The following is a 26,146-nucleotide window of genomic DNA, read 5'->3' on the forward strand; positions in this document are numbered from 1 at the left end:
CTACATAATGATCTATAAAAATATGAGAAGAGATTACTTAAAAACCCGTGCTTATCAAAAGTAAGTGAACCTTTATTAATTTTTCAAAAAGTTATAGACATATGCAGATATTCAACATCATTTTTACAATTATAAATTTAGATTTCGTACGTGTATGTATTTTTATGCCCACAGTTGAAGCTCTACCATACATATACGTACCCATATGAGAATATTCTTAATTACTAAACTTGGGGCGCGTTCTAGTAAAACGAAGATTTTAGATTCGCATGTGCAAATCCTAACCCTTCGATCACCAGACCTAGAATCTGATAATTTAAGATTCTAGGACTTATCTTAATAGTGTAGAATGGTTGATGACCTTAATTGTGAAATGGAAAATGCTTTTAATTCGATTCACTTTGACCACTCTTCGTAAGAGTCTTTTTTTCGTTTTCTTTAAGAAGAAATTGAAGAGGCTTCAGTTATGTTATTTCAGTTGACAGAATTTCAAGCTTATTCAGGAATAAGGGAATGGGATTATGGGTATAGATTGACGGGCAGGAAAATCTAAGAGTTACGTATAACGAATATTGGAAGTAGAACTGGAGTGACGTAGTAAGTAAAGATAACCGTAATAAATTGATTTCACCAGTAACTAAAGTATTAAATTCATAAAATGATCAGTACAAGTTTGTCCTAGTACCAGAAGCTTCATTAGCACGTGGACTGAATTAAAAAATTTGAAAAACTGGAATGCGATGATTTGACATTACATATAATCGAATCGTATTGTTGACTTCGTTTCAGTGAGGCGTTTTTTTTTTTTCTTTTTTTTTTTATCTTGAACGGAATAACCGTAAGTACGTATAGTGAGCACAAGAATTGGCACAGTTCATTTGTCAGTATACTGAGCAACGGTTGATATTCAGACCTGTTTGTAATCTAGTATAGTTTTAAGTATTTGCCATTTCAAGTATACGTACATTATTAAAATTTTACGTAGACACAGAGTTGAATAGATAAAGATGTAGATCATGTTCAGTTAAGTATGCAAAGAGAATAACGCAGTGGAAATATATTCTAGTATAAAACACCGCCAATTCTTATTTCTACACTATTTCAGTCGATTGTTTTTTCGCGGATATACTTATATCCGTACTCTCGAGTATCCGGACGGCTTCACTTCAAATAATCTCCTTACGAAGTAAACTTGCAGCGTCGTTGTTGCTGTTATCACTAACAATTGTGCGATTGACCAATTTTGTACATAGGAATTATTATCCAATAATAAATTTATGTCTCTAGCCTCGCGACTCCGACTCAAGTGCTGAATTTGCAGCATCTCATTGATATTCTTCTCAACTCCAACAATTGTTCTCTGAAAATGATTAATTATGTTTAGTAAAGAGATGAGGGTATGAAGTATACAAACACGAAATAAACCACTGTAATTAATAGTTGGTATAATATCATTACCTTATTTTGAATTTATCATTAAAAAATAACTAGTAAAGTTATGTATTCTTAGTGAATATCTTACCGTGAAATTTTCAACAGATAGATTCAACTCGTTGAGTTCTTTTGTGAATTTATCCCATTGATCGTATCTGCGCCAAGTATAAAAAAAGAGTGATTATTGACAAACGAATTATGAAAAAGTATCTCGGTTACATATTTAGACGTCACATTTTCGAAAATACTGAAGAACATCACAAAAACATAGTCAGAGTTTGTATATTCAAATTCTTTAAGCAACATTTAAATATGCCTCAAGGAAAACGGTGATATTTTTGATAATAACTATATATGAAATACAAGATTAAATACTAATTGCTGATTACAATTTGGAACTGTTTCAAATTCCGTTTATTCTCAGTTTCACAGTAGAGTAACAACGCTGAGTTTCCGAATGAATTATTATGATTGATAATAAATGCATGCAGATAGATATTAATTCAGCAAGTCCACATCATCAACTTACCTTATCACAGTTAAGTAAAGATTAACCAGTTTTGACGCGAATCTGGAGAATTGATTATCGATGCAAACACTATAGTAACCTCCAGTGGCAGATTGATCCTGATAATCAGCGCTTGTTCGCCATTGGTAAGGATATACTATCTGCCCTGTTGGATTCCTAACAGCAAAGCCTGCCATTCCGTCTCCGCCTCTCAACACCTGTTTGAAAGAATGATAATTTATTAATAAATGACTGGGTACGATATGAGAAAGTTTTCTTGGAGCGACTTAATCTGTACTATATTTAAATTCAAACATGTTAGAACTTAGACTTCAAAATTTCAACAATACTTGACCATTATAATGGACTATAGATTCGAGTCAAAAAATCATACATCATTCTGTTGATTCCCTAAATTTCGGATAAAAAAAATTCTATGTATACTTACTAACGAAAGAGTTGAAAAGTTTTGGAAAAATGAACTTTCAAGTGAATTCGAAATGTTCATTTGAGATATAGTTACTTCCAAATGATGACACAACTAATGACATATAATTAAGAGAATAGTTTCATGCTTAATTAAAAATATATTGAACTAATTTATGACCTTCTACATTCCATATGGCTAAAATTATATCCTAAAATGATGTTTGAATGTGAATGGAATAAAGTTTTCTTTCTTGTATCTGATTTGAAATTTTCATTACTTTAGAAATGATGATAATTGTCATTACTCTTGAATAAATTTGAAAGATTTTCGTAAGATTGAGCATTCTATTCATCAAGGAGCATGATAGACAGACAGTGAGCATGTGATGACAGGATGAGGAAGTAATAGATGGTACATTGAAATCAGTAGAAACAGTAGCATATTCATGCATAAAGTATATAAATCGTTAGATAAGATTATAACAAAAACAAGATCAACGTGATAAGGATAGTTATATAAATAACATAAAAATAAACAAGATAATATTTGGGTATATCGCACCTGAAAGCTGACATAAAAAGTTGCTCCCGGATTGACATATTGAAAGTAGCAGTCTTCTTTGCCGGGATCTATGTGAACTTTATAATCCATAGCAACAGCGGGAAGTGTTTCGTACCATGGCTGGGTAGTTTCTGCTTGTGCGACAGCGAAAAGGGCACCAAAAATCAAAATATCCAGAGCGAAATGCATCGCGCACATTAACCGGATATTACTTTAGACTTGTGTACGAAGATTTTACTCCAACAAGTCATCCCCACTCCGGAGGAATGAAACCCCTTTCGCTGCCGTCCGAGATCGCAACATTTTTCTCGACGGGTCGAAAAGCACCGCTATCAACAAACGGTAAACACTGAACTGGACGCGCGGAAAGCTATGCTGATAGTTGATACATACACTGATGCTGGCAAGTAGCGGCTAACCGCTGTCGGTTTTCACAGTTCACACGCACCCACTTACACACTTGTCATATTCAGTAAGGAAATTCTGCGCATGCGCGAATCGCCGGTGTTTGATAACAGTGATTACATTTATGTCCATGGGTGGGTACAGTTTGTCTATTCATACATATGTATATGATGTATATGCTAGTCGCATCCTTAGAGCATATACTACCGGAGGTAACTACCACGGTCTTACATACAGGTCTAGAAACTCGGTCAAAATTTCAGCATCCTGAATCCTGCATCCCCCTATCGCAGCGACACTCGTGGTCACTGGGCGAAACGATCGGTGCTTCAATAAGAGGACATACCCCCACCACCGGAGTTCCTAGACCTGCATGTATGCCGCGGTAACTACACACGCCATCAATCTCGTGAAACTGCAGCCAAGTGATGAGATCGAGATATGTATTCGGGATACTCCGTTTCTCTCACTCTACGCTTGATTAGTTGAGGGGAAACGTATCGATCAATTGGGTGCAGAGCGAGAGAGACAGGTTATAACAAGCAAATACTTTACTCTTTCACTCCTCCGTCACACTTTCTGCACATCCGAAGCTACCTGTATTAGTATATGCTTTAAGGTCGCACCCTACGCTGCAGAAGGAAACGTTACATTGAAAATAAATTCGAATATAAAAACATTAAAATAGCTACTAATTATTGTAGTGTATCAAGAACTGGACCCAATGTTTTCAGCATTATAATGAGAATTTTAAATTACTCGAGAACCCTTGCGAAGGGTATGACTGAACTGAAATACGCAAACTTATACATTACTTGTTTGTGGGCTAAATTATCGATTATTAGTATTTAGTTGAAGATAGAGTTATACTTCAGTCACTCCAGCCGTCATTTTGTTTGACGTGAAACAACATTTGATATTCAACGAGTTCCAAAAATCAGTATAGAGTCGAAATAAGATTACAAGTGCGCCTTACGGCGGTCATTTTGATTCTGCGCAAGAGTTCGAATCCAAATAACGAATTTTGTAAAAAAGAAAACAATGTTTCCGAACGTTATTTTACAACAAGGATTTTTACCAGTCAACATTTGTATTGACATTTCAACGAATATATCTTGATTTCAAAAAATTAAGCCCGCAATAGCAGTTTTATGTCTGTACATACATGTATTACACAAAGAAACTGGTGTAGCTCAATGGTTGGCTAATGGTTATTGAATGCGGTAATATTCAAGATCCATCAGACGCACAGAAAAATTAATGAAACACAAAACAAAGTCTAAAAATCAGAATAGACGAATTGCAACTGAATTCAGTTGAATTTTATTAAAATAATCTTACCTCACCACGTTAGGCAACTAATGGTGAATCCAAATTCAAATAAAGATTGCTCGGTTATGCCGATAACTTTCGAACAACGAGATTGTTATTTATATTTAAAGTAATTAGTGAGATAAGTACTAAAAAAGTAATATCGAGTGATTTCCATAAAACACGCCTGAAATCCAAATAAAATCAACATGTTGTTTTGATATATCATAAGCTTACAGTAACTTATAATAATTGGCACATAGTATATTTGTAATAATCTAAGACTTTCAGCGAGAAAACCACTCTTAGTCATTACATTTTTTCTATAATTAGTAAAAATGAGAATAAAAAGAAAAATCAATGAAAAAGAGAATCCAAAGAAGGGAAATTCGTTGTCGTACCTAGGTCTTATAACATTATATCACGCGATGTTGTGTTACCGAATTCGAGGAAGATGACCACAAGCAAGTATGGGAATCGGATATTAGTAACAACCGTAAGAAAGTATTGTAAACACATTTTATACTTTATTCTCATTTGCATACCGCTCACAGTGATCTGCGCAACCAATTATTCGTAAATGAAAAATATATTAGAACGGCAATTATCTACGCTACAACGTAACTATTGTATTGAGAAGAAATTCTTCCGATTTTGTAAAATATATACTTTTTCATAGTCTGACATAAACAGTAGTGCACCAAATTTATTAATTACATATTATATAGTTTTTATTCTTTCGTTTTATACGACGTTTATATAGTTCATTATGTTGTGTGCGTATTTCACTGAATGTGTTCATGCCTTATTTAATTTTTTAATTTTTTCATTTTTTCTTTCTTTTTTTTTTACTATTATTAATTCACTATACTTTTGTACGGAACTTTGTCAACGCTTTACATGTTAGCTTCTTTAAAATACTGGAAAATAAACATTGTCACAGCTATGAATATAAGTGTACATATCATACGTGTGAAAAGCTACTCGTTATTTATTTATATCACTGCTCTAGACCGTAAATAGTTAATTGATACGCAAGATATATAATATGCTTGCTGTAATAATGGCGATTTAAAACTTAATTATATATTTAATATGATTATGAAACACTGCGTTGAAATTTACAATAGTCATTGAAGCAGTGATACAAATTTGAATTGAAACTATCGAATAAAAATTTGACTATGTTTTATAACTGGTATCACAACAGATTGACTGTTTTTCTTTAAAGATAATTTTCGTACAGTGCTTAAAATTAGTTTTTTTTTTTTTGTTTTTTTCTCCTCCCTCCAACCACAACCTACAGCTCTGAACAACTGTTGTACACTCCAATGGAACGGATAAGGAACAGCTATTATTGTTTTATCATTTGTTATTCTTCATCTTTCTCTATAGGCTTTCACAGCTGTTGAAGGCTTATATGGTTTATTTTTTTATTTTTTATTTTTTTTTTTTGCGTCATTTTAATTATGAAATGATATATTATTCATCGATATGATATCTTCATTTACATCGAAGAAAGCATTACTTTAGTAATGTGTATCATATCCGAACAGAAACGGTGTAGTTTTTTTTTTTTCGATTTTATTTTCAGGATATATAAAAATTATACTTTAATAGTTTTTTTTCTTTTTTTTTTTTAAATTTAAAAAATGGCAGATGTCGATTCAATCTTTCGAGTACCGATTTTTTTTTGTTTTTTTTTTTTTACAGATATTATATTAATCGTACGTACATTTATAGATAGGTAATATCATAGTACTTTGTGAAATATATCAGACATTGGCCAACTATAGTTTAGCCGGTTAGATGTTGGTGCCTCTAATATTGAGTGCATTCATTTTAATTGTATTAGCAGAGTTTAAGTTATGGCAATTTGCATTCATTACATGAACGTGTTACAATTTCATTCAGAAACGTCCCTACACTCATCGATAGGGCTATGGCTCGAAATTACATCAAAGTTCAAGTTATTTCCTCTTCGTTTTTTGTTTTTTTTTTTTTTCGTTGGTAAATGAGTCTTATGCAGTATCTGTCATTAAATAGACATACATGTATAGTCTTAGAAACGTTGGGTTGTAAAGAAAACTTGAGAAATGTAGTATGTATGCGAAAGAAAAATACGAAACCTTTGGATAGAAATTTTCATACTGCGATTCGCTATCAGAATTTTATAGGTTCTATAAACATATTATATTGTTGAAAATCAGGAAAAATTTAGACGGTTCAACGGTGTACATAATTTTAACTATGGCACCTTAATTTTTTTTTATGGCATATTCTGAATATTATTATTTTCGTTAGTCAGGTCTTTGCCAGTTTCTCGTCCACGAATTTAAAAATAACGTTGTTTTCTCGTATTCTTTTTTTCGTTTTCAAAAGAGAGGCACCACTTAATACATATTCGTACATATAGTTATACTACATTCCTTACATCCATTGCGAATCACACGGCTTGATTAAAAATATACATATATTCATATACGTGTCGTTGTTGCAAACTTGATTCAGTATACATTCTGCCAATAATAACATCTGTATTGTCCATTAAAATTCAAGCAGCATACCTTTTCTTGTTTGCAATTAATTATCGTTTGTTTTGCGAATATTATATTGGCAATTTCAAATATCTGACAACCTTTCGATCAAAGTTTGGTAGTATAGTTAAGTACGTTTTAAATATTCTCAACAGATAGGGTCTTAGAATTGTTTAATTCATCATTGCATATATTGTCAAAATTATCAACTCAAAAAATTATGCTCTTTGAGTGTGAGTTGTCAGAAATTTCACTTCGCATACTCTTATTCAAAATATTATTTGTACAAGGCAAATATGTTTCAAGATTATAATTTGTAAGTTTTCTATGACAGTTATATGTATACTGGCATTTGTTTTGTGCATGCAGTAATCTTGCCCTTTTCAGAACAAGCATTTTTTTTTTTGGTTTTTCATTAACGACTTGAATGTCGGCCAGATAATGCGTTTGGCCACTGTGCGATTTTCAATTATGAAATATCAACAGGATGCATTTTTTACTTCTTTATTGACTCAAAATAATATTTATTGATTCGACCTTTGACGTAATTGTTATGAAAGAAACTTTAGACTTTAAGATTAACATTTTTGCTCCGACTACATGGATACAGCCAAATAGAAATCGAAGCTACTCTTGTTTTACTTTGCAAATTTTCAAATCATCTATCCGGAAGTAGCATTGTTTAAATCAAACCGAACAGAAATATTTGAGCCAATATTTTTTTTTCATTTGTATCGCAAGGCAAAGAAATATATGTTGCACAATTTGTTTTGTACAAGCTGCATGCAACGAAACATTCAACAATCACTTTCCAGTCAGAATAGTCTTATTGTCGCACAATTAAAAAGCTTCTAATAATATTTCCAACAACAATCAGTAGTTAATATAACAATTAATAAACAAAATATATACGACGCTAGATTAAGAGAAATATAATATGCAGCATAGGAAAATCAATATTGTGCCCAAAGAAACCATTGATTGATGTTATGTTTCTGCTGTTATTTATGAAGCTACAAAATCTTTGTTTCTGTGTAATATAGTGAAATAAACAAATTGTAAATTTAAATACGAACAATAATTCGTATTTTCGCTACTATGAAAAAAGATGAACAACCTCATAATTAATAGACATTATTAGGTTTAAAAAAACCGTTTGCATAAATTCTGTAATTCCTCTTCTAAAATAATGAGACTCTAAGGCTTGTGCTTTGTATTTTTACACTATTCAGTCAAAACGGAAGATTAAAGTTTACCAGGAAGAAGCAGGTTGAAATTCTGCCTAGATTATTCTAATCAGCTGGGTTCAAGTTCCCATGAAATTTGATTATATCGGTGTCATACACGTATTAAATGGCTGAGTTGTTCGAAAGTATGGCGAATTTAACTTTTTTTCTGCTAAGCACAATAATACTGTAAATGAAATATAATTGGATTCTTATTACATTCATTCGTACATCTTTTTGGACCGAAAAATGATAAAATATCTGAAATACTAGTCAAACATACTCTTTTGTACTTTTATACAAGAAATCAACATATTCATACACGATCCACGTCAATACACAATATTAATTGCACCCAAGGCAAGGGCATCGTTCAAAACGCAGACGCTGGTGGATAATGACGCGGATAATTCTTTTTCCAACCGCAATCAAATATCTGCTATTAGTGTATTAATCTTACGATGCCAATTCTACGACTCTCAGTGCTCTTGCCTGCAATTGCTCGCGGTGTACGTGCCACAGCTTTTACATATGCACATACATTACATTACGATATATTATATAATGTATTTATAGTATATATTTCACAGTTAAACACTAATGTAGGCCATGGCATATATTTTTTGTTTTTTCTCCTCTTACAGTTTAAAAGGGTCTGACGGATTTTAGCTTCTAGTAAAATACATTTCCTTTTTTCTTCCTCCTTTTACATCAACAAACGTATCTATAATTTTAATAAATTGGTGGATAACTTCTATTATATCCTAGAATACGATACAGGGAAAGATTCAAGGGTACGTCAGCATAAATCATAAGCGATTCGTTTTTTTTTACGCAACACAAACACAACATGTACAAATTTTGTGTACGGGTGAGTTTTAGGAGATGAATTTTCAACTGCTAGGCTTTAGTTAACTGTGAAATCATATTTCAGTTAGTTTTTCAGTCGCTTTGTTCTGCGTGAAAAATACTGATCGGTAGCTACCAAGTGCTGAAATTAAATTACGAATGCCAGCCTTGTTTCAAATTAAATACTTTTATCTAAGAGAGAATTTCTGGAGAAACGCGAAAGGGAGCAAAAAAGATTGCCTACGATTCACCCTTGATAATTTTGTCTTTGGTCACGAATCCTTAGACTTACTACATATTCAAAACTTTGGAAAGGTATTGACGAAACGGAAAAACAATCGTACTTTGGTTAATCAGACCCTCACTTGCATGCCAAGATGCAAATATATGAAAGACAATATTGTCTTATGTGTTAATATATTATTCTTGATCCAGAATAACAATCATTAGTCAACTGACGCCCAACACGCTTCGCCTATTGAAGCTCAAGATCACAAGATTTATAATAAAATAACGATAAATAACTATAAGTATAAGTAAGGTAATAAATAATTCTAAAAAACCTAGGAGAAGATACAAAGTTACGTATATGCCTATACAGTATATACGTCACAACTAAATTGCTAATATGCGTAATATAAAATTCAATCATGCACAAAATCATACACGCATTTATAAAGTTGACGCTATTCAATACCTAAGTTCGTTTCATTCTAATTATCCAGATCATTCGGTATACAACATCTTAGACTTGCACCGACTTTGCAAAACTTTTATTTGGAGTAGTTTGTTGTTTGATAGGGGAACTCGAAATCGAATATATTGTCCAGGTTTCTAGCAAGTTTAATTACATATTCGACAAGAGCAATCGTGCGTATTTAAGAAAAAAAAAAAAAAAAAAACGATTCGAGTTACTAAATAGCTGGATTTTTTACACCCTCCTCCAAATCAAATAATGTGGAAAGAGTAATGAATTGAAAAGATTGAGTTAGAACGACACTAAAAAGAATAAAATAAAATTTCATAGCTTGCAAAGCCAGCAATTCTAGCACGCATAATTAAAAAAAAAATGTAAAAATCATTACAGTCATTTGATGACGAAGATTTTTAGTTTTGGGTATGAATCAGCTTCCCAATACATTACAAATTTACGGAATACAAAATAATCAATTCCATATTTCGTTGATGGTAAAAAATTGATGTGTACATGTGTTGATTGAAACATCCGTTTTGAATTGGCAGTCGAAAGACGAAAAGCCATCGGACGTTCGAGTGGTTTCACACTATTTCTAACTCCATAATACCAGTAAATACTTCTTCAAATATAATTTTAAAACTATTTCTTGATAATGAGTGAGATGACGAGATTTGATGAGACCATATCGAGAAACTCTACGTGGAAGATAAAAAATGTTTTTTTCTAACAATCAAACAAATTTTTTCAAACAATTCAGTGTGGGCAAAATAATAATCATCGGTGACATGAGGTTTTTGTCGTAGAATAATACTAATTATATCTGTATCAAATCCCCAGTTTCAGATGATGAAACTTTACGTTTAAACATTGTTAGAAAATTCCATTTCCTACTATCTTTCCAACTGTTTCGAGTTTAGAGAAGATTACACTTTCCTGATCGCCTTCGTTTCCGTCGATTTTTCTCCAACTCTGCAGGTGGCTGGTTCCTGATTATACGGACTACCTAAGAAGTTATTTTCATATATTATCGTATCGTTGAACGAACAGATACTTTCACCTTTGAAGTAGAGGGAAAAAATTCATGCTGAATTCATTTTTCAGGGAACATTTTTATCTAACGGAGAGCATAGATTCAAATAACAGCCTTCGGGGACATAGAAAGTTCAAAGGATACGATTGCACTTATGGCTAATAGTTTTGAGTTCCAAACGATTCCTTTCCACATTAACGTATCAAAAATACTGAAAATTAATTCAGTAGCGGGGTCGCTATCTGAGAATTTGCCAAACTAGTATGGAAATTCTTGTATCGTTAACAAAAGTAAAAGAATATGAGAAAGTCATCTCCTTTTACTAGATGTAGAAACTTAACGCAATGTCAATGTATAATTAACGCACACAACATATAGTCCAAAATACTTTTCAGTTCAGTTCGTCTCCAAATTAAGCTGATATTGTGCTTGAACAGCACGATGCTTTCTTTACTTATTGATTCAGTAATGGAATGAATAATAGTAGTAATAGTAATTGTAATTGCGGTATTACCTCATGGAATGCGGCATCTACATTGAGCGGAGGGTCCTTGGCTGAAGTTTCAATATACGGAATCCCCAATCTATGTGCCAATTCCCTGCCTTGTTCCTCGGTCACTTTTCTCAGATGTACAAGATCAACTTTATTAGCAACGAGCAGCATTGGATAAACATCACGGTCTTTGACTCTCAGAATCTGTGTATAAAAGTTGACGACATTCTCATACGATTGTTTGTCTGTGACGGAATATACCAGCAGGAAACCGTCTCCTTTGCGCATATATTGTTCTCTCATGGCGCTAAACTCCTCTTGCCCAGCGGTGTCGAGTACTGTGAAAAAAATTTACGAACGCAAGTTAAGGGGGGTGTATGCCGGTAGATGACTGGAAGTCATTGAATCTTAGAGATTTACAATCGGACGTCCAATTATTCAATTCGAATGCGGTTTATTGTATTAAAAGTTATGTAGATCGTGCTTTGTTTATGTATTTTTTTTTTTTCTAAAAAATGAAGTAATCGAAAGCATTGTTATTGACAATAATGTACACCACTTAGCTTAGCGACATGTTTTTCAGAGCTCACAATATTTTAATAACAGTTTAACCGTTTTATATTAAATTTGGAAACGGTATTTTAGGATATTTTATCCTCATTGCCACAATCCGTTTTTTTTTTTATTTTGGTTTTGTTCAACAAAATCGTGATCATTTGAAGTTGCTTTTTAACTTGTCGTCAAAAATATGCCACATATTGACGAATAACTAGAAAAAATTGTATTGAAGAAAAGTGGGACCGTCATGAAAAAGAGAATAAACTATCTAAGTATAGTGTCTCCAAGTTTGCAGTAAATTGGTTCAGCTGTTTCTCATGTATCGCGAGCATTACAAAAACATATCACTGAGGAAAAATGATTTACATCGTTTAGCGACGGTGTCTAGAATGATGTTACTTATGAAAACAAGATCAGAAAAAATTGAACAATTTATTCTCGTCAATAATCGAGATTAGAAATGTGAATGATAGTGATTTACCATCTAGAATGCACCATTGCTTGTCCACCTCCGTGTGTTGAATGTAGCTGTCTTCTATCGTCGGGTCGTAATCAGTGACGAAGAGTTTTTGAAAGAACTGTATCGTGAGGGCACTTTTTCCAACGCCTCCATCCCCGACAACTACCAGTTTGAAGGTCAGGAGATTATCATTGTTGGGAGGTCGCGTCATGCCACCTCTGGGTCCTCCTCCCCCGCCCCCACCGCTCTGCCTGCGTCTACCTATTCTGCCAATCCCTCTTGCACCCCTGATATTCTTCCCTCCACGCCAACGTGGCTACATCAACAGTGTAACTTCCTCGATTGCAGTTGCACCCTTAATTGAGAAAAAGATATTTGACGCATAATTAGCTTTGGCTTTCACCGCCATCCAACTTGAGTCGATTGAACAGCCACAGCGATATTCGTTTCAATGAATTGACTGCTTAAGCAAAGGATGAGATGTTGATGCTTTTGGAGATAATCGTTTTCAAGTTAAAAATGGTATTGCGTCGACGAGCACGACTACCTTTTGGTACATTTACTTGTTCTTTGTACTATTTTGACGAATTTGGGTACAAGCTGTATGAAATTGATGTTGATGACATAAACATAACAAAATATAGAACAGAAAATAATTGTTTTGTAACATTAGAGTGACTTCGAAGCGGCTGAGTTTGCAAAACATGATTAGTTTCTGCTTTGTTACGATTTACCCAAATTCGGACAAACAATCTTTTTTGAAATATTTATGTTACGATAGCCTAACAGTTTGAATCTCGCGTCATGTTTGTGAAAAAGGTGATACAAATCGAGGTCGACACCGACTAACAACTTGACATTGAGAAAAAATGCTCTTAGACATCTAAGTATGATAGTTTTGATCTGAAATTTTAAAACATTCGATATTAATTAAATATAAAACAATATTTCGCTGGGTGAAAGATTATAAATGAAGAGTTTACAGAGTTCGATTGAGAAAAGCTTCAAAGTTTCCATAGTACGAGTTTTCTTTTTAACTTTTTTCAATTAAACGTCATAAAAATTTTATAAGACCTATTACATTGTTCCCAAATTTAATGCCAACATTTTGCCCATTAAAACTTGCGATTTTTATCATTTGAAATTACTGCAGTTTTATCTGAATAGGAAGTATACGAAAAGTAATGTAGCGAAGGAACGGTGGTTTTTCACAATGATCATTTTCTGTCGGCAAGCGAAAAAAACTCATATATGAATCGATTCAACGAAACACAACAATCTTTACCGCTCCAAAACCTGACAGTGAATCCAAGAAGATATATCGACACTTTGCAAAGACACATAGCAGCATGGAATAGAATGGGCTTACTTTGAAACTGTGCTCAATTTTCAAACCATTGCCAATATCAAATACTATAAAATAATAGTGGCCGGTAGATAAATTGTTTCAAAAGAAATTGATGTGCCATATTAAGGTCAAATTGGTATGGGTAGGTGACAAAATTGATTGTACACAATCCTAGAAATTACTTTAGTAACACTGAATTGTAAAGAGTAAGTATAGTATACTCGACGTTTTTTCGTGTATGATTACATACTTGAAATGCCATGAAATTTTCGTACCGTTCATTGTTTGAGCGATAAATTAATTGGGACAAACGTTTGCGTAAGACTACGTGCAAACGTCCTAATGATACGAACTGTCAACTGCATTTAACGATGCGTTAGAATTTCTAGTCGGTCATGCTGTGTGGCATTTTGCAAAAAGATACGATCTACCGCCACTAGAACGGTTAAACAAACTCATTGAGACTTTTAATCCGAACAACGCGAGTGAAACGTTGTATACGCGGTTGTATAGAAATGAAAAGAATAAAGAAGAAAAAAAAAAAAAAAAATGAGAAGCGATGGACATCGAACTGTTTACAGACAATCGAACGTACGGGCGGCGGGCGTGTTATTTACGTTCGATCCACTATATTGTGCAAATGCGATAGCTACGCGATGGGAAAATATCAACGTCATTCATATGATAATCCGTCATCGTAAACGGCGGCCAGTTACTCGCGACTATATAGAGAACGGATGCAATAATTCACTATGAGATTGGTAAATTGCTCACCTTACATCGTCTGTCACTCCTGTTGGCGTCACAAAGTATTACGAGCTGCTCGACGACTCGCTGCTGGGGCTGACGTCTGTCGTCACATAATTCACAGAGTTGCACGCGTGCGCGTCACGGCGTAAAAAACAAATTTTTCTAACCGACGCGGCGACGTAACGATGGCAAGTGCCGGCGAGACGACGGCGATGCAAACCGTCCGAGTATCCGTGTATAACTGAGAAGGCTTATCCATAGAGGCTAAAGGTGTATCCGTCATTCGTTAGTTTCGACGACACCCGCTTCGCAGCGTTTAAGTAGTTTTATCCGCCTGTGAGCAGGCAGCACAAACGACATTTCATTAATGACATTTGGGTTGCCTGCTTACAGGCGGTACGAGTACTCTGTTCAGGGTTCGGTCTAGTTCGGTGTTCCGTTAATTGATCTCACGGTTATATTTACGCGTATTATTATATCAGTCTGTACTTGCATTAAGTATTATTAACTGTTTCAGCTTATTGAGAAGCACTGTCTAAGAATAACCGGCCAAATACGTATTCGGCAGTGCCTGGAGTGGACAACTGATGTCTCAACTGCGATAATTGTAAAAACATTAACTATCATACGAGTAAGAATAAATGATCAGGTAATATTTTTTCCAATATTTCGAACTTTTTTTTATCGAATCATATATTGTGTACTATAATTGCTAGGAATAATAATACTATATTCCAATACAATAATTACATGAAAATCCAAAACATGGATTCCAATATACTGAATGTATTTATAATAGACTAGAATGGGAATTATAATACTCAAGATTTCATGGGTACTTGTTACGAAACTTAATTATAATGGGTTCCATAATACAGGAATGACTAGTGAACATAACATTACGTCTAACCAATACATTCCTTAATTTTTAGTTTACTAGGCTCGTATCTTACATAATTATAAGAAATTTTAATAAGTTGATTGAATAATAGTATGTCAGTGCCGTAACACGTCACCGCGTGTAATTTCCTATTGATGTCAGTCATATGGATACTAACTTCTTCGAAATCTAATAGTCATCAGTATTTTTTTTCGTGCGATGATAATTTCTGCTGACTTGATTTACTTCGAATTTGAAAGATAAATTTGGTTGAACATTTTTAACTGACAAACTTTACATAGCTGCTTTAATTCAAGCTGGGGGATAAAAGAGGGTGAACTGAAAACTTTAAGCTGCACAAGGGGTTTGGATACACAATTATCTGGCGGGAGGAACACAATATTTCAGTCACGACACTGAGACGCCAAATACACGTATCTAGGGGTTTATATGACAAAATGTTATCATGGATACGAAACATTAAAGTCTATATTCTTTGTACATAGAGATATTGAAATGTCTACATCTACAAATGGAAAACATTGATTTTCAGGCTTGTGTAGTCTGCGACTGGACGTTGTAAACCACTTCTCTCAAAAGTACGGACCAGTTTGAAAATTCATCAGATTCATTTGAATTATCAATCGTCGAACTTAAACTAGACTTAGTCTTCGTTTTTTTTTTCATATTGCACTTCATATTGCACAAGTCCCGATTTTTTAATAGACTATGGAGAACAAAAAATCGTGATTTGAAGTAGCAGATTTAGATCTATTCCATGTAAGTAAGATAAAAAGTGACCTTACGTTCAGAAGATAAAATTATATGTAACATCACGAGTGTTATATTGAAGTGACTCTCAAAGTCCAGCACGTGACAAGCTACGTTTGCCAAATTCTACGTATGGATGGATTACATGTGTGGGCCTTCGTAGGCGTAAAAATTCTACAAGAACGTGAGACTTCACATCGCAATGTTCTAATCTCTAATTATACAAAACTTAGGAGGCTAACTGACTACAGTAATATAGATACATGTACACAATTACAGTCGATGGATTCACAGTCGGGAAATAATCGGTTGAAGTTATGTGTTTGTTGTACCGTAATTGGATGATTCGTGGTATTTTTCTGTTCTTTACTCCAATTTTCACTAGTTATCGCATGTAAAAATAAATGGAAACACGCATATTTTTCTTGACAACGGTTATTTTTTCCTGACACTGTTGCTTAGGAATAATTTTGATTCAGTACGTGGATATCAAATTTTTGTGAAAGTATGTCCAATTGTATTTTCGATCGAGTAACTAATTTTGTTAAGAGGCGATGTGCTACAAAATGTTTACAGTCAAACTGTAAAAATAGGTTCGACATCCATTTAACCGATTCATCTTCTCGACTAAATATTACGATTATCTAACCAATTTATTTCTATGTAACAACTATGCCTATAATAATACAACATCCAACAGATCCTGAACGACCAAAATTCTCCCGTCTTTTGTTCTGAAATTTTTTAGTATATTTCATTAAAATTAGTACTAGTGTATTCAATGAAGCCTTATTCGTTTCCATGAGATAGTTTTGAAACGGTTTCACCAAAGTCACACGTTACGATTTCTAATAATTTACGGATTCAATCTAATCGATGCCAAAGTTGGATTTGAATGCATTTTGAAAACAAGCTTTTTTCTCATCAAAATAAAATATAACTTGCTAATTTTTGATTTTTTGTTGACGTTTTTGAAACTTTCAAATTGGGGGTTGAATTTCGAAATCTCTAAATTTTTTTTGAATTTAAAAGAATAGAGTGTCGTTTTATGACTTATCCTAACAAATTCATCCAATGGAATACCGATTCTGCGCATTAAATTCAATTCCAGCTACAGGTTCAAAATCAAATTAAATTTTGAACTCCAAAGAAGTTCTATGCAATTGTAGAAATTAATGTATTTCTTGATCGGATGTTGAGATTTAGATCCTTTTTCAATATCTTTTATTGCATTATGTAAATCGAATACTTTAGCATTTGATAGTATGCTTAATCTACATAACAGTAAAATAATTATCACATGTAGATTCACCATATTATGTTGTGATGGTCAACAATAAAATTGATAGTTTTACGTCTAACTACCGTTGATGTACTCCAGTAGAAAGCTAGAATTATTTGTCGGATAGTTGCATCTAGATTTAAACTGTATAAGATAATAGTGGAGTTGTATAATTCCATGAACTGTACTTGCTATGTTGTGTTTATATTTATGATTGAGTTACCCCTATTATTACAAAGTAAGCTCATTCATCTTATTAATTACGCGGTATTTGAAAAAAAAATTGGAATGTAAAACATTGCGTCATTGTCTAATATAATTTGCTATCTTGCTGAAAATATTTCTTTTTAATTTGTTACACAACTCTGATATTTTTCTAAAAGGTATTACATATTTCGGTTATTCGATTTTGTTCTTACCACAGGCAATTTTTTCATGAAAAATTGTGTTCTTCAGATATTTTGGTGTCGCTACGATCTCATTAATACATTTATTATTACGTCAGTTTTCGGAGATTCGAATTTTTGATTTACGATTAACATTCGAAGAAAGCCTAAGAGAAGGTATTTTCGTGAAATCTTTTGAACACCTCCAAACAGTATTAGTGACAATTTTTACAGAACATTGTAATTGACCTACTATCTTTCGCTTCACGTTTATACTTTACGTATATCGGTTACTTTCAGTACCAACGTAGGTATTTATAATTTGGCGCATATCAGTCCCTTTTAAATGATTTTCATATCTTTGTCATGAACTTGAGTAATACATAGATAAGTATATTGCTTCGTGCTTTGACGATGCCCTAAGCCTTTGAGCTATAAATTTTAAGATAAGTGGCACTAATTTGTGTTTAACGTTATATAGTTAATACATCGAATAATCGCCGCAATAATTGCAGAGTCAATTGTGTTTTTACAGCCATTGTCATTTGGCTGACTGGGGAATATCGTATCAACAATTTCATTTTACTTTTGGTGTTGATGTTCGACGGTGATTTTCAAATTTCTTGCTGCTTCACTCCAACACAACTTTGTTTCGGGTTCAATTGATATAAATCTTCTCTCTGTTCCACATGTAAGGAATGAATTAAGTTCACACAGATTTTTGTACCTTTGCTCAAAATGAAACTCGGATTTGGAGAAATTTGGATGCAATTGATGGCTGGGGGTAAAAATGTAGAAAGATCAGAAAATAGACGGGTCACAACATCGAATTTTCAAAGAGGCTAAAATCAGTTTCATACAAATCGTCATAGAATGAAGAAAGGTCAGAAGTATGAAAGTATGAAAGTTAAAATGCGGAATCGTCAGAATGCATGAGAATATAGCAAGCCATAAAATAAAATTGTTAGAATTCTGACGGTTCTATACTTCAATTTGTTATACATTTTAACTTTACTGTTTTACATTTTAAAATAATCTATATTGTAAAACACAATAAAACAGTTTGTCACGTTTCTGAAAATTCTATGTTATGACCGTTCGATTTTCTAATCTTCTTAGAATCTTTTCCTTACCCTTAAATGATATCCTTATGATTTCGGCCTTACGAATTTGACCCCAAAACCTGTTAAACTGAGTCGCTTCGTTTGTTGAAAAAAAGAAAAAAGGAAAAAAAAAACCATCTCGTTCAGTCATAAGATCGAAGAGAGTCCGCAGCTGCTGTAGCCTTACGTTTGGAAAAACATAAGTATACATAATCTTGGCACTGGACAGCGATGATACTTGAGCCTTATATACCACAAATAATACAGCTAATTATATGTATAAGTACGATTCAGAATATGTGCGGGGCGAGTTGCAACTTCCACAATGAAACGGGCCTGGCGAATACGGTCACCTGACCCTTTTCCTTACCGCCAACCAAGAAGACGTAGAGCGGTGCAGGTCCTGGCGTGTTCGTCTCTGTGGCGGCCATTTTGGCCCTCTGTCTCTCGGCTCTGGAGGCGCTGAGGGCTCGTCTCGAGGGTGATCCTAAGGGCAGGCTCTTCGGCGGAGCCCGAGGTCTCATTTCCTGCAGTTCAAGGAGTTCCTCGAATGTCTGGGAGGCCGAACGGCCTGGTCCATCCTCGAGGACGCTGTCAGGCGGACTGTTCAGCATCTTGGCGTATTTCGCGTCGACGTTCATTTCGAGGCCCAGATAATTCGGATTGCAGAATCCGAACTGTCCTTCACGGATTATCTTTTGCTTCGACGACTTTTTGGGCCAGTCATCGTCACCCAGAGGATCACCGGGACTACGGGCTTCGATGCTCGCGTAATCAGAGGTCGATTCCTCCCCCTCTTCGAGGTCCGCGAATCTCACCGATGCCGAGGTTGGAATCTTCGTTGTAGTCGGAGTTTTCGGGGTTTGAACTGCCTCGTAGAGGTGGGAACTGTAACTGTCGCCACGCGTTGGTGGCTGGTAAGCCTGATGAACTGATGCAAAATCCCTGGAAAATTTTTAGTGAATTTTTTTATCTGATTCTGAGAACAGGTTCGGATTATATTTGAAGTTTTTATTATTACTTGATCAATCGTAAGCTCTGGGTAATTGTTTTCTTCAATCAATAGACCAACCGATTATTCGAAATTTTCATTCGTATTTCCTATCCGGTAATCGATTAATCGGCCCTTTCGGTGAATTTTAATTTCTTTTCCCGTAATCGGCGAAAAAATGAATGTTTTCCTGGTTCAATGAATGAATATTATTTGATTCTATAAAAAAACTGTCCTATCAAGTGGTACTTTATTTCTTTGAATTAACAAAAATTTTTGTCCGTCATATTTGCTTACGATATATGATAAATTAGCCATTTTTTTATGTACGGTCAAGTTTACAAAATCAAGTCTTTCCCTTGTCTCAAGTTTAGCTGAGAAATCGACGCTATTATTTCTTTCATCAGGATCCTGAAATTCAGAAGATGCCATTTGGTGGTAATAAAATCTGCACCTAACCAACTGTGTTGAATATTTGATGATGAAAGAGATTTTTATCGCATATCTTGTGCATGACTGACTACATAGTCTCAATATTTCAGAATAAAAGTCTAACAGCTTATACGATGTCTTCTGTGCCTTGATATTTGTAAAATTTACTGAAAACGATCAGCTGATTGCCTAGTTCGACGCCATATTGCTTTATATAACCAGGCATCAAAGATCTCAATCTATACCTATTCGAGATTCACTTTGTTTTTAAAACTCGAAAGTACCTTGGCTCCGCCTCGGCAACTTCGATGAGTCTCGTGGTTGGTGGATCCTTGTTGTACTCGTCATCGGTATCTTCATCTGGGTCGACGAAAACTAGCCTCGCGGCTTCTACGGGGGTGAGCACTGGAGTAGGCAATGTTAGAGCCCGAAAATTTGGCACAGAAATCGGATCACGGATCATTCCCGACGTCGAACGGGGCTCCGCCGTTTTTTGAGTTTCGGGAAGTTTTTGTCGTCGTTTAGCCAGCGCGTTGGCACTGCGGGATTTGACCATCCCTGTCGTTGGCTCGGCCACTTCGACATCGACTTGTTGAAATGGGTAGTACGAATTCATCTGGAAATGGTTTCACTTGGTTTACAATGATCTTAGGAAAGGGGGCGAAAAAATCTATGAGAGTAATTACGTACATCTTTTGGGCTCTCTTCGTTGTCTTCTTGGCCGCTGAGCACAGAGTAGCTGCACTTCGCTGGGTGGCTCAACCTCGAAAGGTTTATCTGCGACAGTTTCGAGATTTCCTTGAGAAAACTGGGCCTTGTCGGGGCCTCAGACGGTGAGATCCTGTTCGACGATAGCCTGGGTCTTTGGCTTCGGAATCTAGCCTTGGGATGATCGATACACGAGCCTCGAAGTAGAAGCTCGGAAACGGCGAGAGCCACACTTTCCGCTCTTGGTTGTGGCTTCAGCCCAGGTACGCAAAGTTTCTCCCAAGTCTCAGTACCTGAAAATCATTCCATATTGTATTCGAAACGTCCTCGTGACGTCAGAGCCTGGCTGTCGGCGCCATTTTATCACCACATAACCTAAGTTTTTTATTTTAATTAAGGAAAATCGTAATTCTTGGGGTTTCAAATTACTCATGTCACATAAATTAAGTTAACATAATCAATAATATACCCATTCTACTATCAACATGCGAAAAAATACGCCCAAGGGTCAGCTGTTAGCCTGGTTGTATTAGTTTGATTTTTTCCCACCAGATGACACATTGTAAAGTGACAATCCTAATAACAGGCTTGTTCTAAAAATTAGCTCTCTCAAAATCCGTGACCACCAATATCCTCTCTGTGTACTTCGCGTTACAGTTTTGGCTCTTGATTATTTCTTGCTAGCTAACTTCTGGCTTGAACCGCTTTCTGGTGATATGCTCTTTTCTACATGTAAATCTATTTAGGTAGGAGACGATTTTTCCAAGTATATACTGACCGAAATGAAACCTCCAGAGTTCGTTGGTGGGCAGCCCGCCGCTTTCACCACCGAACAGAAGCATGCAGCTGGGCAACCTGCATGCAGCGTGTCCGTGAAGAGGTCCTGGGCCAGGTTTACTTTTGAGCAAACACCACGAGGCTGTATTTACGTCCCACCGCCAGCAGTCGCTTCTCTCCTGCAGATCGGTCATACCGCCATAAATGTAAACCGCGTCTTCGTGAAGCACTGCCGAATGCTTGTGCCGTGCTGCCGGGCCACATTCGCTTGATGAGAGTAAATGCCATGATTCCGTTTCTGCGCATAGTGTAATAATATTTTTTTTTTTAATCACATCTCATCACATCAGACATCAGAATTGATTGTTAGACATAATCGCATGTAATTATGAATTATGTTCAAATCTCTGATATTTTATCCAAGTAAGATTGTACCGAGTTGATTCGTGGAAATCTTACGTGAGCAATTCAGCATGCAGAGGTAAATCCGCTTGCATCTATGCAATTCAGAATACATATCACCGAAATACCCTTGCATTATGGCATCTGAGAAATGTCGATCGGTGAAATGTACCCTGAATTGCATAAATGCAGGCAGATATTGGTCAAATATACTCTGAATTGCATGCATGCGGACATTACTCCTCACTTAAATCACCGATGCAGCATTTCCACAAATAAATTCGATATAGAATGTTATAAGACCTGACCATTGCATAGACAGCTAGATTTCAAATCCGACAATGTGTAATAATATGACGTGACCATTTTTTTTCCTATGGTATTATAATTTTTACGGAACTTCATTTTTGTTTTATACTTTGCAAAAGGCACGCTGCACTATTTAGCCATCATAAAACAATGAACCGTGCATGAACGTTACGTGTATATGTATATATAATATATATATACATACATATATATATAACATACATATTATAATAAACGTTAAAAGGTTTATAGTGACATTTGGCACAAAGTAGACTATAAGAGAATAATATATTTCTGATCACTTGTCGCGTATAAAGTTACGCAGGACCCTCTGTAAGCATTATGAGGTAATGGGAAAAAAGCCTTATATAACAGAAAATTCGTCCTGTCCGGTTTGCGGAATACACGTCGTTTCAGCCTTCACGATTTCAGCCAGAGGAATTTCATACGGACGATATGACATCCCGCAGTTCAGATGTGAAATATAGTCTGTTTCAACGATGCGATTCATGCTCAATATGTCAGGTTAATGGGCCACTCAAACGTCAAACGGCTTCCGGCCCATCGACCCGTGGTTAGGAGCGGTTGAAAATTATGGAGATTCAGGGTATCCCGCAGGAGTCGCAAAACTGAAATTGTTTACAAAAAGTGAAGCCTTCTCATGCCATAAAAAGCTTTTTTCCGACAGTCCGCAAGCGTGCTCGTAATTCTTTACAGCTTCAGACAAAATATTGAAAGAAATCATAGGCGCAGAATTGAGCTGAATCATTATAAAGGTCGGCAAAAATATGACGCAACATTTTACAGCGGTATCATCGAGTGTTTTACATGTCGCTTATTCCAGCCGCGCATGTGTTTATGGACTGATATAATATTGACGCAGAGACTGATCAAGTGACATGAGTTTCATGATAAATCGATAAACATATCCTGCAGGTCAAGTTACCGAAGTGGAAGGCCCACAGCTCCGGTGAACTCCCACGAAGGTCCTGATAGCCACCGTATATCAACATCTGTCCTCGATGAACGAGGGCGGTGTGTCCTCTGCGTCCTCTCGGCACTGCGCAGCCTCTTTGTGCTCTTATTTTTCTCCAAGAGTTGTTCTGAAATGGAACAAAGAAATGAAGGACGTCAATATTTTAAGTAAATACTAACAGTAGTCGTGTTTTATTTATTTGCTTGCCTTTGTGGCTTTGTAATTAGTTGTCGTTGAGAAATTTGAGTCGATATGCGATTTAAAATAATGGAAAGTCTCGACAAATTTTTGAATTGTTCCGTAATCACCGTAACCGATTTAATATGTCAGCACGATGTATTTTTATCATTATTATGAGCTCGTTACATGTACCGCGGGCCTGAATATGGAAACAAATTACATTGGCGCCTGCAGATAGGCAACCAACCGGGCATCATAATTTCATTAGTGAGATGGCAAATTGTAACTTCGGTTGCCTATCAGTAGGCGCTAAGTGGCTTGTTCCCAAGCTTAGGGCCGCAATATGGGGGGGAGAATGATCACCGTTTCATGCTTGATTTTTAAAGTTGACTTAAAGGTAACCAGCCCTGTTGAAAGATCGTTCTCATCATTGATATAATTTTTTTTTCTAATTTATTTTTTTCTGTCTGATAAACTAATGATGAGCTTTCGCAATTTTCATGTTCTTCGAAGATTAAGGGGTGGACATTTACAATGGGTATAGAAATTTTGTCAATGACGACGCGTGGCGAGGGGGAACGGGATATGATCAATAGTTGGTTAAGTAGGGCCTAGTCACTAGTGACTAGCTGATCGGACTGACAAAGGATCGCAGGATCTGCGCGAGGGGATGAAGTCATGAGGAAGTCTTTGATAAAGGGTATGAAAATTCGCCAATTCCTTTTTTCCTCATCGCCTGACACACTTGAAATATCTCTTTGTTCGATACGTACAAGTTTCTCGCTCACTATCGTTGAGGTTTTTTTTTTTTTAGAAAAAAAAAGTCTCTCTGTTACAAGAAGTGCGTTTGGAACTGAAAAATCGAATATCAGTTAATTAGAACAATCACAAACGTATCTGGATATTTGTAATCGATCTGTTTCAAGGAATTAAAATCTCTTCATCGTGAAAATATAACTTGATCTATTATCCTATAATATGTATGTTTGTAAGCCAAAGAAAAATCATGGCGCCAAAAATGATGTATAATATTGAATTCTAAATTGATCTGAATCTTGAGTATAAATGTGTAATTTGTACAAAGAGAATATTTATCAAGCTTTTGGAAGATATTAGAATGGTATCCGTTTATTGAACAAGAAGTACACTTGTCTGGTGTGTATCTGCGAATCCTCAACACATGTCATTCAACGCGTTCTGGTTCATTTACTCGAGTTACAAACTGCCTTTAAGCGGCAGAGTTAAATCCGTAAAGCTTTATTGATATTTTCACAAAAGTTTGTATTCCATAAAACGAAAAGCAAATATTCCATACTCGAAGTTTGTTTTTATCTATTATCGATTCGCGATAATAATTATTTAAAGAGCCGCCTTTGTGTAAACATTTTTTCAATTACAGTTACTTTGTGAAAAACGTCGCAATCTTCGGGGCATTATTTTATTATTATTGTAGGCCAGATCTTCCTGGAAGGTCGTAATATTCTGAAGTATGAAAAATGTGTTCTGTTTCTGTTAGTACATGTGCGGTATAAAAGCCTTCCCCCGGAGCGTCGCGACGGCGTCAGAGAACCCTTAATGCTCGGTGAATCGTTAAAATCACTCGAGCCCTAGATTTATCGAATTGGAAAGTTGATTGCAAATATAATCCCCGAGCACGTGTAACACGACTCACTGAAAATTTGCTCTGGCTCGTTTTAGAATGTGCATCAACCAGCGAAATTATCATCCTGTATCATCAGTACCATCCATATATTTTTCGATTCTGGTAAAAAATGAAAATAGCTAAGGACTGAACGATAACCGGAAGTAAAAGTTTTTCTCAGTGTAAGATTTTAACATTTCAGGACTTTGAAACTTTGTCGACCCATTTTCTGCGGCCCTCTTTTCCCGGACATTGTTGAACTTGTTTTTGAACGCATATAATAACGACACTTGTACCACAAGTTCCGTGGAAAAGTTTTTTCCTCCAACGATATTGTTTTTTTTCACTTTCCTGCACAATTTACGGCACTTTGCGATTTCAAGTATTTTACTTACAACGTACGGGTTAATTTATCACGGACGAATGATTCTTCAACTTTCCAGACAAATATTTTTCATATTTCCAAAAAATATTTATCACACAAGTTCACGTTTCTTTGCCAATTCTCTGTTACGTTTACTGCCAAACTTTCTTCGACCACATCAGATATAATATCCTGTCAACTTGTTCACATATCACAACTTTCCGTAAAATAAGAATTCTAAGAAGTTCAATTTTCCACTTCCGGCAAAGCGCCTGTCAATTTTTCACCCTTCAGATTGGAAACATTAGTGCTGGTCGACTATTCGTAGAAATATTGCAGTGAATAA

The 26,146-nt window shown here is 35.3% G+C and overlaps 3 protein-coding genes across 6 annotated transcripts in view; all 3 read right to left on the minus strand.

Annotated features, from left to right (window-relative positions):
- Positions 1-51: 51 nt before the first annotated feature.
- Positions 52-4,485, minus strand: LOC124186511 (transmembrane emp24 domain-containing protein 5). The gene is made up of 4 exons (XM_046578280.1): positions 2,934-4,485; positions 1,964-2,160; positions 1,523-1,589; positions 52-1,360 (listed from the first exon to the last, which is right to left on the minus strand). The coding sequence occupies exons 1-4, from the start codon at positions 3,129-3,131 to the stop codon at positions 1,130-1,132; spliced, it is 693 nt and encodes a 230-aa protein (XP_046434236.1). The 5' UTR covers positions 3,132-4,485; the 3' UTR covers positions 52-1,129.
- Positions 4,486-5,438: 953 nt separating this feature from the next.
- On the minus strand, positions 5,439-14,825 carry LOC124186514 (ras-related protein M-Ras-like). Its single transcript, XM_046578288.1, has 4 exons — positions 14,622-14,825; positions 12,521-12,854; positions 11,503-11,819; positions 5,439-10,961 (listed from the first exon to the last, which is right to left on the minus strand). The coding sequence occupies exons 2-4, from the start codon at positions 12,708-12,710 to the stop codon at positions 10,872-10,874; spliced, it is 597 nt and encodes a 198-aa protein (XP_046434244.1). The 5' UTR covers positions 12,711-12,854; positions 14,622-14,825; the 3' UTR covers positions 5,439-10,871.
- A 3,616-nt stretch (positions 14,826-18,441) lies between these two features.
- Positions 18,442-26,146, minus strand: part of LOC124186270 — a 43,970-nt gene continuing 36,265 nt past the window's right edge. For all 4 annotated transcript variants that reach the window (XM_046577817.1, XM_046577815.1, XM_046577816.1 and 1 more), the window contains 5 exons: positions 23,585-23,741; positions 21,929-22,225; positions 21,133-21,443; positions 20,727-21,058; positions 18,442-19,964 (listed from right to left, as the gene is read on the minus strand). In XM_046577817.1, the coding sequence (XP_046433773.1) occupies positions 19,310-19,964; positions 20,727-21,058; positions 21,133-21,443; positions 21,929-22,225; positions 23,585-23,741 (1,752 nt within the window). In that variant the 3' untranslated portion in view covers positions 18,442-19,309. The remainder of the gene's footprint in view (positions 19,965-20,726; positions 21,059-21,132; positions 21,444-21,928; positions 22,226-23,584; positions 23,742-26,146) is intronic.

This window comes from Neodiprion fabricii, chromosome 7 (genome assembly GCF_021155785.1).
Source record: "Neodiprion fabricii isolate iyNeoFabr1 chromosome 7, iyNeoFabr1.1, whole genome shotgun sequence".
In the NCBI taxonomy this organism is placed as follows: Eukaryota; Metazoa; Arthropoda; class Insecta; order Hymenoptera; family Diprionidae; genus Neodiprion; species Neodiprion fabricii.

Coding starts and splice junctions, on each gene's coding strand:
- LOC124186511 (XM_046578280.1), bottom strand. CDS start 3,131: ATGTGCGCGATGCATTTCGCTCTGGATATTTTGATTTTTGGTGCCCTT. Junction 1,590..1,963: donor CTTTACTTAACTGTGATAAG/GTAAGTTGATGA, acceptor TACTTGGCGCAG/ATACGATCAATGGGATAAAT. Junction 1,361..1,522: donor TATCTGTTGAAAATTTCACG/GTAAGATATTCA, acceptor AATCATTTTCAG/AGAACAATTGTTGGAGTTGA.
- LOC124186514 (XM_046578288.1), bottom strand. CDS start 12,710: ATGACGCGACCTCCCAACAATGATAATCTCCTGACCTTCAAACTGGTA. Junction 11,820..12,520: donor GCAATGGTGCATTCTAGATG/GTAAATCACTAT, acceptor TTTTTTTCACAG/TACTCGACACCGCTGGGCAA. Junction 10,962..11,502: donor TAGATGCCGCATTCCATGAG/GTAATACCGCAA, acceptor ATAACTTCTTAG/GTAGTCCGTATAATCAGGAA.